Source organism: Limulus polyphemus, unplaced genomic scaffold (genome assembly GCF_000517525.1).
Source record: "Limulus polyphemus unplaced genomic scaffold, Limulus_polyphemus-2.1.2 Scaffold589, whole genome shotgun sequence".
Lineage (NCBI taxonomy): Eukaryota > Metazoa > Arthropoda > Merostomata > Xiphosura > Limulidae > Limulus > Limulus polyphemus.
The window spans coordinates 487,696-497,370 of NW_013666199.1; the positions used below are offsets into that span (position 1 = coordinate 487,696).

The following is a 9,675-nucleotide window of genomic DNA, read 5'->3' on the forward strand; positions in this document are numbered from 1 at the left end:
CTATGTGTTCTGCCGGGTGGTCTGGACCTTTGCTCGATAACTTCATTCCTGGGGCCTTTGTTTACACCATTACATGGATGACTGGCTACTTCTAGCTTCCTCACAGGCTGACTATGCCTTCCATCTTCATTTGGTTCTTCAGGAAGATGCCTGAGTGGGTTGGCTTACCAAGGTGGGAAGTCATTTCTCACACTTATTCCATTTTTGGCTTTTCTTGGTGTGTAGCTCACCTCATTTCTCTGTCTGGACCAGGCTTCTCCCCTTCAGTTGAAAGCTATGGAACATCTCGTATGTGGCATCTCCTATTCTCCCTTTCCTTCTGCACCAGAGGTTCTATCTCTTTTGGGGATATGGACTTCTCTCAAAGCCCTCATTTGTCTTGATCATGCCCACATGCTCTTTTCTCAGTGGGTTTTGATCGGCCAATGGTGCCTTGCCCCTCTTACCTTTTCCCCTTACTTACAGTCCAAGTTTAACTGGTGTTTAGATTGGATCAATATTACTGCTGGGGTTTCAGTCTGTTCTCCATATCAGTCTCTTGGAACTTCTTGCTGTTCATTGGGCAATACTTACGTTTCTAGTGGCTCTTTGGTACCAGGTGGTGAGGAGCTACTCCAACAATTCTACAATAGTATCCTACATCATCATGGCATGGGGCAATGGGTTGATATACCTTTATTTTCGAATTTTGGATCTTCTAGATTGGGCCCACTGCCATAATATCACTTTGTTGGCATATCTTTATTGCAGGTGCCCTAAATCTGGTTGCAGATTGGTTATCCTATCTCGACAAGGTAGTCTTTGGATCCTCTCATTATTCAGCAGCTGTATGTGCTTTAGGGTGACCCCAATTTGTATGCTTTTGCCTCTCGTCTTGATACACACCTTCCCTGATTTTGGTCTCCTGTTCCTTATCTGTTGGTGGGAGCAGTGTATGCTCTAAGTCAGGATTGGATAGGCTGTTACCTCTATGCATATCCTCCTTTTTATCTTTTTACTCATGTCCTGTCAATAGATCAGACTACTCCATGTCAAGTTCTGCTGGTGGCACCATATTGGGTGGCTCTAACATGGTTTCCACTTCTGCGATGGCTTTTGGTGTTGCCTCCCTTTCCTCTTCCTTCGTCTCCCACACTCCTTCATCAGCCACACTTTGGTGTGCCTCATCCATCCATACACACTCTGTCTTCATGCATGCTTTTGTCTGGTTCCTCACGTGAAGGTTGGGACTTCCAGGCATTTAGCTTCCTTGGTTTCCTGTCCAGTTCATCCTTCCTCTTTGTCGTTTTACCAGCTTAGATGGTATACTTAATGCTGTTGGTCTATATGTTTAGGTTCTCGTCCTTTCTTTCCTACTATTCCTCCATTACCATCCTTTTTCACTTGGCTTCATGACTGGGAACTATTGGTTTCCTTTGTTGTGGGTTAAAGGGTGCTTTTATCTTCAATATTTTTTGGTTTGATGAATGTGCTTCTGTGATCCAATCTCATGTACAGTCTATGTTATTTTGCTCTTTCTTCATTGCTTGTCCTCCCCACCCTGCTTCTCTCCAGGATTGGAACCTCAATGTTGTCCTTTGTGCTTTTACTCATCCTCCATTCAAGCCTTTCTTGTCACATTCATTATATTACTTTTCTTTGCTATCCCTGTGCCTCGTATTGTTGGCATGTGGTCACGGTGTTTGCAATCGATGCTTGCTGTGTTTGTTCAATAGTTCCTGACCATTCCTGTAGGACCAAAACTTTGGCTGCTCAAGAAAATAATCCTGATTTCACTCCTCATTCCCTTCTCTCCATCTCCCACCTTTAGGACCGTTCTGATCCTGACTGACTCTTTGGCCCAATCAGGGCCCTTAGATGGTATACAACAAGCACTACATCTTTCTGCTGTTCCTGGGTCCATTTGTTTCTTCATTGGAATCCTACTTTTTCCTGTGACTTTTCTCCCATCCCCTTTACAGGTTGGATTCAACAATCACTTTGCCTGGAATACTCTTTCCTTTCTCTGGATGTTTGTCATCTTGGTCATGATTTTCCCATGAGATCCATTGCCTTATTTTGTCCCTGGCTGTCCTTTTCTGTCTTCCCTGGGTGGACATCATTAGGGTGGGTATGTGGGTTACTCCATTTGTTTTTATTTTCTTTACTGGGTTTTTTCTACATATATTTTGAATCCCGCCCTGTGGCTAGTTTTGCCTGACCAGATATAGTTAGTCTTAAAATCTGCACTGTACAACCTGTGACCATGCTAGATATCTATCACATTGAGGCTCTTCCTTCTGATGTACAATTCCAGATGTCACCAGCTGTTGGTTGATTGACTCCATCCAGTTGTCATCTGTGCATCGATATCATAAATATTAGATGAAACATAATAAGACATCACAGGATCATGTTTCACACACCGTAGAGATGGGGCTCCTTTGGATCACTCTTAGTTATATCTCATGGTCTGTTGCTGCATAAGTATGTTCATCACAGACCGTCCACTCATGGACTTACATGGGTAAAGCAGATGGGGATTATTGCCCATCTCTGATGCTCTATGGCATTGAGACTCTTCCTACCACAGCCCTGATGTATAATTCCAGATGCTGCCAGGTGTTGATTGATCGACTCTGTCAGTGTCGTAGCTCTGCTTTTCAAAATAGGGTATTGCAGTCACCCATTGCACTATCTCGGGTTCTGCGGTCTTCAGGACTCTCCAATGCATTCTCCCCCCCCCCCTTCTTCTAGTGTAGTATGGTAGTCATCGCTACTTCCCATTTCCTAGCCATTTCCTCCCCGCTTCCGGTGTGATTTGGTTCAATTAGTTATGACCAGTCTCAAGGTTATTAACAAATACATGATTAGAAAGGGTGCTAGTTATGGTAGGGGTTGTGTCACACTCCTGTTGGTGGAAGGTTGTTGCATGATCATTTACATGTTGATATGGAGAAATAATTGGGAGTTGCAAGGCTAGTGGCGAGTGAAAAATATGCCCCAATAGAGTGCAGTACTAATTGAGAAAAATTTTTGTTACAAGAGATAATTATCTATCGGAAATATATTTCCAGTTTAGGAAAACTTTAACTTTCTAAACTTAGTCATAGTTATATGTTACCACTATATGAGGTGACGAATCAGGAGTGAGGTAGCATGTGTTAATATGGTACATGTACTAACTAGGTTAATTTAATTTAATGTTACCAGCATAACCAATGAACTATTGATTATATGCTTGGATTTACTTTTTGCTTTATGTGCATGCCCCTAGTGACTGAGCAATAAACGTTAGTGCTATAATGCTAAAATTCTTGTTTCTACCCCTGCAGTGGGCACAGTGCAGATAGTTCATTATACAGCTTTGTGCATAAACACAAACAAGCTTTGTGTGCATATTCTGCATCAGAGAGTTAATTTTCATTGTTTCACCCATTCTCTATAACTTAAAAATCAGATATAATTGCTACATATCTCATTGTTTGACATGCACTTCAAAAATGTTAATAAGTTTAAATAAAAAAATTGTTTTATACTAGGTCAATGTAAAATCGACCTTATAACAAAAGAAAATAAAACTAACATGTATTTCAAGATGTGCATATATATTCTTGATGTTATACAACCAGAAAAATAGATGATCTCTCATATTCTAATCTCTTGCCATGAGTACCATTACTGAACTATTACTTACCTTACAAATCTAAACCAAGGCTATTACCCCTATTATGCGAGTTTGTCTTTCTAACCTTTTGATTTACATCTCAAACATACCACTCATATTAAGGTTGAGACAACATGTACGCATTCCTGGTGCTGATGATAGTGAGACATGTCAAGTGTATGAGACTGTCGTCAGTTTCAAGGTTGTTGTTGTTTTTTTTATCTTTATGCAGTAAATTATTGAGTAAATGTTTTATTTTTAGATATTTATTGTGTACAATTAAAGTTTGTTTTTCTTTCAACATCTGTGTTATACCAATCTTAGGTAGATTTTATAAGTTCTAACAAGTTTAGGCACATGAACAAAATAATTTCTAGTTCTCCAGTGTTCCACAGAAAAACATGTTCAAATCTTAGGTCCTGTCTTTGAAGTTTAAATTTTTAGAAGGGAGTATCACCCTAATAGTAATAATTCTAACAAGTTACCCTTTGTGTAGGGAGAAAACCAAAATTTTACATGGTACTCCAAATGAGGTCTGTTATATAAAATAATATTTTTATTCTTAAGTATAAAATTTCTGTAAATAATCTGAAACACATTTTCTCATGACAGCAGTTTTATTAACAATTAAACTAAACCACACATGCAATGCAAGTGCTTCCATCACCGTGAGTTCTTTCCTAAGTTCTCTATTCCTGAGTGTGTCACGCTATTTTTCTCAATACCAAAACTTATTTTCTATAAAATAATAAACAACAAAAATCCCAAAACTAACTCCTGTGGAACCACACTAGTTACATTCTGCCATTTGTAGGTATGCAGGTATTAAATTAATCCATTGCTGTTATTTTTCTGATCAATAAATTAAACACCCTTTTTAGGTTTTAGAAATAATGTTTGCAATTGATTTGACTTCTAGAATGTGCTGTTAAAGTATTATTTTGTATTCAAGTGACAAGATATGTCAGTTTGCGATGTGACTTATGTCTTTAAAAATTAATAAAGTAGCAAGCTACATTAAAGGAGCCATGTTTTTTGTTTTTAGCCTAATTTTTCATGCACTATGACCTCAGATGCAGGAAAAAAATTAATATACTAACTTCAAAGGAATTGAGAAGAAAAACCTATACCATAAAATATTTAGGTAATTAGTTACTAAAATCTGTCTAATCTAAAAATAGTTATCAAATCACAATAAATACTTATCAAAAATGCAGTAATTTTGCATAGTTTATAATTTTACTATTCTTGCAAAATTAGATTGTAAAAAAATGTTTGGACTTATTGAATTTTATGTTAGATTATTAGATTTAGCTAATTGATGCTGGTCAGATTTGACCAGACCTGTTTTATGTTAACCCTCACTTTTCACCTCAACTTACTTTAAAACATTGTTATTAATAATTTAAAGATTTTGATAGACTATTTCTGTGTTTAGAATATAAAATATTCTACACAAATAATGAATTGTAACTAAACAATTCCAAAAGGCAGTACTTTAAACCAAGTTGGCCACCTGTATAATAACATAACATGCTTGATAGAACAAAGCAATACCTCAGGAACGTTGGTAGCAGGTTTTCATAGCAGTTTACACAGACCTGACAAAATAGTTTTTTCCAGACAATGTTATCTGTTGCCACTTGCAGTTGTGTTGGTGATGGCTGTCGTAGATAAGACTTTGTGCTAAGGTATAATTTGTTACAGGTGTGTACATTCTGGTTGAATGTTTATAACAGTAATGTGTTCTTACATAAGTGGAATAATCTGACATGTGGTATTATTGGATTTTGTTGTATTTAGTTCATCATCATGGACTGAAATTAGCAAAACCATTATGTTGTCACTAGAAAAGAACTTAAATGATTTTTTCTAAAAAAAATCTCAACTTTTAAAAATAATTTAGATTATTTTGGTATATTGTTGGTTAAATTATTTTCAGTCATGTTAACTAGAAAGCTTGAGGAGGAGAAGATATTTTCTTTGTGGTAAGTTACTGTTGTAGTAAGTTTATTTAGAATGACTTAATTGTACAAAATAATATGTATTTTATTTAACTTAACATTTCAGTCATAAGCATTATTCAGAGATTATTCTATTTACATTGAGAGAATGAAGAAAGATTATTTTAAACCTGTGGTACATATACACCAGGGGGTATGTGGAGAGTTGTTTGGAGATATGTGAGAATCTGTAAAAAACATCAGAAAGAAGATAAACCCAACTCCTTAAAATTAGAGGGCAGTCTGAGTGAGTTACCAATATATTTCACTATCTAGCAAACACTGTTCATATATTATTGATTCACCCTTAAGTTCTTTCTTTAGATTTACCTTTTTATTTATATAAACCCTTTCTAAGTTTGTTTAACAAATTATATGTGTCAGGGGTATACCACTGGCTCAAAGGTCTGACTGGGGGTGAGTGGGGATACATGACATAAAAAGATTGAGATCCACTGGGTTAAACTTTGTTATATATGATATTGAATAAATACTTATTTTTAGAATCCTGTCATTTTCTCATTTGTCTAGCTTAAAAAGAAAGGAGGCTGGCCAAAAGGTAGAAAACGTAAGAGAGGACCACGAGATGCCAATGCTCCAAGACAACCACTTAATGGGTATGTTAGGTTCCTCAATGAAAAGAGAGAGAGAGTGAGGAAAGAAAACCCTAGTGCTTCATTTGCTGAGATAACAAAAATTCTTGCTGGTGAATGGAGCAAACTGCCAACAAGTGAAAAACAAGTGAGCAATTATATATGCTAAAATAATTTTTGTCATAGCTTCAGTCAGGATGGAGACCATGTATAGACAACTATTGAAAACAGGTGTCCACCTTGGATATCTCTGTAATACTATGCACAAATATCCAAGTAAAGGTGAAATAGGTACTTGCTAATACATCATCAACCACCAGATGACATCTTTTGTTTATTTCCAGAGAGTATCACCCTCTTAAGAAGTACCAGCATATAAAGTAGGACTGTGTGTATGTATACAGGACAAACACAGAATCAATTAATCCTAACTGGATAAATCCATATAAATTCAGAATCTCATAACAGAAGGAGAAACCAATTTTTCTTATTTTCAAAAATAAGAATAAAGAATAACTCAGCTGCTTTGGATTCCATTAGATTTGGAGAGTAACCACAAGTGGACAAATGAATTCCAAAGCTGAATAGACAACAATGGGATGTAAACAGAATTGAAGAAATGTATTTGAATTCATCCATATGAGTCTTTAACATGTTTTCTAATGGGTAATGAGACCATGTCAAATGAAAACGTCTGCTGATTCGATGAAGTTAACTTATGATAAGAAATCTACTGAAGTCAGCTTTGTAGCAGGAGACAAGGTGTGGTTGTATCGTCCCAGAAGATCAAAGGGAAGTCTCATAAGGTGTCATCTCCATGGGAAGGCCCATATGACATAGTGGATCGTCTCTCAGACGTGACTTTCCAAATAAAATGTGGTCGGCGAGGTAAGCTAAAGGTGGTGCATGCCAACAGGCTTTGGCATTATCATGGTCCAGGACATTTCAGTTGAAACGAAGTGAACAACAGAACAAAAGATGCCGCTGAAGACGTGTCATCCGAAAAAGCCACTGTCAAAGAAGAAACTCTACTCGGTTTTGAGAAGGGAAACAGTGAAGCCCTTGATAAAGTTACTACCACTGATGTGACTGTTACCGATAATAGGACAATTCCCGATGGAGCAGATGAGCCTCACGTGAAGCAGAAGCCAATGTGATGGAGACCAGTACAAAAGAAGATACGTCCCATAAAATTAAGAGACTTTGTTGAATTTTAATTTTGTGTTTGTAAATTCTGTCCATTTAAGTAAGTTATTGTTAATTTTCTATTGGTTTAATGTAAGCGGCTATTGTTCAGGACGAACAATACTAAGGAAGGGGCAGTGTTACGACAGCAGAAGTCACGTGACGCTAGTAACACGTATTGAGTTCTAGAAAGATCAGGGAACATCACGAATAATTCAGTATTTGCTAGGCGCCCTCTATTCTTTTTTATAGCTGCTCCAGACAATGAATTGGAATTGAATAGCGGACAGAGAGGTTGAAGATATAGATGGACAATAGAGTCAAGCGCGGTAGTAAGTAAAGTGCGTGAATCGTTTGTTGAGAATTATAGTGTGTGTTTAAGTGACTGTGAAAATTAAATGTATTGCAAAGTTGTATTGATAAAGAATAAACTAGTTTTATTTAAGAAAGGACTTGTATTGCTGAAGTTTCTCTGGAAGAATTTCTACCGGAAATTATCAAACGAGCAGTGACGTAACAGTTCTATAACTATTATAAAATATTTCTCAAAGTTTCTCAATCTGAACACTGTGAGAGAAACTTTCAAACTGAAAATGAAATAGACAATACTGTGTACTGAAAACAATGTAATATGGAATGTCATTTGGAAGATTATAACTTTGCCTTTCTGTTTGTTATAAGTGATATAATATAAAACATCATAGAGAATTATTGGCAATTTTTGAAAGAGAGGATGTGACAGGTGGGCATGGCAAGTGGATCTGACTTTTTTTAGTTTATGTCTTTGTAGACAAAGCTATATGAATTTGATTTCATGTTCATAGTATCTATATTATAATGAGTAATTTACATTAAATTTCATACTTCAGAGAGGGGTGATAAATACATTAGAGAATGGGCAAGATCTAGAGAACAAATGTCACGATTCTCATACAAGTGGAAATTGAGGATTTATTTAGATATTTCCTTTTAAAATTAAGAAATTAAAACTTGTATTAAAATTTGATCTATTAAATATGTTTGATGCCAAGTTAATTTTTATATATTGATAATAAAGTTGTTAAATTAAATTTTGAATGTAACTGTAAAAAACTGTGATGCACAAGTTAACCTTCCTGTAGCTAGAGGATTAAGCATTTTTAGTCTAGATGTACACTTGTCCTAAGAGAAAATTATTTTTGCTTAGTTTTATAAACTTATGGAATGGTTTTGCTGGTGATGAGATTTGCACTGTTAATTTGAACTTTTTCAGCATTCTGATGGTTATTGATATAAAAGGAGTAGTGCTATGAAGTTTTTAATATTAGTGTTTATTTTTGAATTTGTAATTTGTTGATGAAGTTTGTTCTTGATGAGCCAAATAGCCTACTAACACTACATCTTTTCTTACATGAAGATCTTTCTCTTACCTTGAATCCTGTTGTACAGATATATTCACATTACGATTTCATTCAAAACAGGTAGACTTAAATACTGAGACCTCTTTTTTATGAAGTTACTCTCATGCTATAAACAACTATGTGACTCGCAATTCTGAATGTCCTTGATACAGTGCAAAATATACATGAACTTAGCCAGAATTCTCCACTCTCTCACCTTCCACATGACTTATTTCTCATGCAAAAAGAGTAGTTATACAATCTCTGCTTTAATTCTGATTCTCATGTTGACAGTTGTGTTGTTAACTTTGATCACTGTAAAGTGTGAAGTCAATGCTAACTATAGTTGTAAGTATTTTTACCAATATCAAATAAGGGTTTGAACGCACTTGATGGTGAATATTATCCATCCTTTCCGATAACTCTTTCACAAACTCTGACACACTCTCAGGCAACTCTTCATAAAGTGGGCGTCCTGTTAGCAGATCCACTGGCAACCGAAGTTTCCGACCAAACATCAACTTTGCTGGAGTGTATCCAGCGGTTTCATGCTCTGCTGTCCTATAGGCCATAAATAGTGGAGGAAGTAAGACATCCCAGTCATCTTGGCAGCTATTACAAAACTTTGCCAATTCCTGTCCCAGTGTCCAGTTGTACTTTTCTACCATCCCATCAGACTGTGGGTGCAGTGGCGTTGTCCTGGTCTTTCGGATGCCAAACCATTTGCAGCATTCTTGGAACACAGCTGATTCAAAGTTACGGCCTTGATCTGAGTGCAGTTCATATGGCATACCAAATCTGAAGAAGAAATCACTAATAGCCGAAGCTACAGTCGTAGCTTCCTGTTACAGTATCATGGGATTGACGCA

The 9,675-nt window shown here is 36.4% G+C and overlaps 1 protein-coding gene across 1 annotated transcript in view; it reads left to right on the plus strand.

Annotated features, from left to right (window-relative positions):
• The window catches only part of LOC106459303 (high mobility group protein 20A-like), a 64,113-nt gene that overhangs the window by 45,268 nt on the left and 9,170 nt on the right, over positions 1 to 9,675 (plus strand). Inside the window, exon 4 of the mRNA XM_022385752.1 lies at positions 6,181 to 6,390. Within this exon, the coding sequence (XP_022241460.1) occupies positions 6,181 to 6,390 (210 nt within the window). The remainder of the gene's footprint in view (positions 1 to 6,180; positions 6,391 to 9,675) is intronic.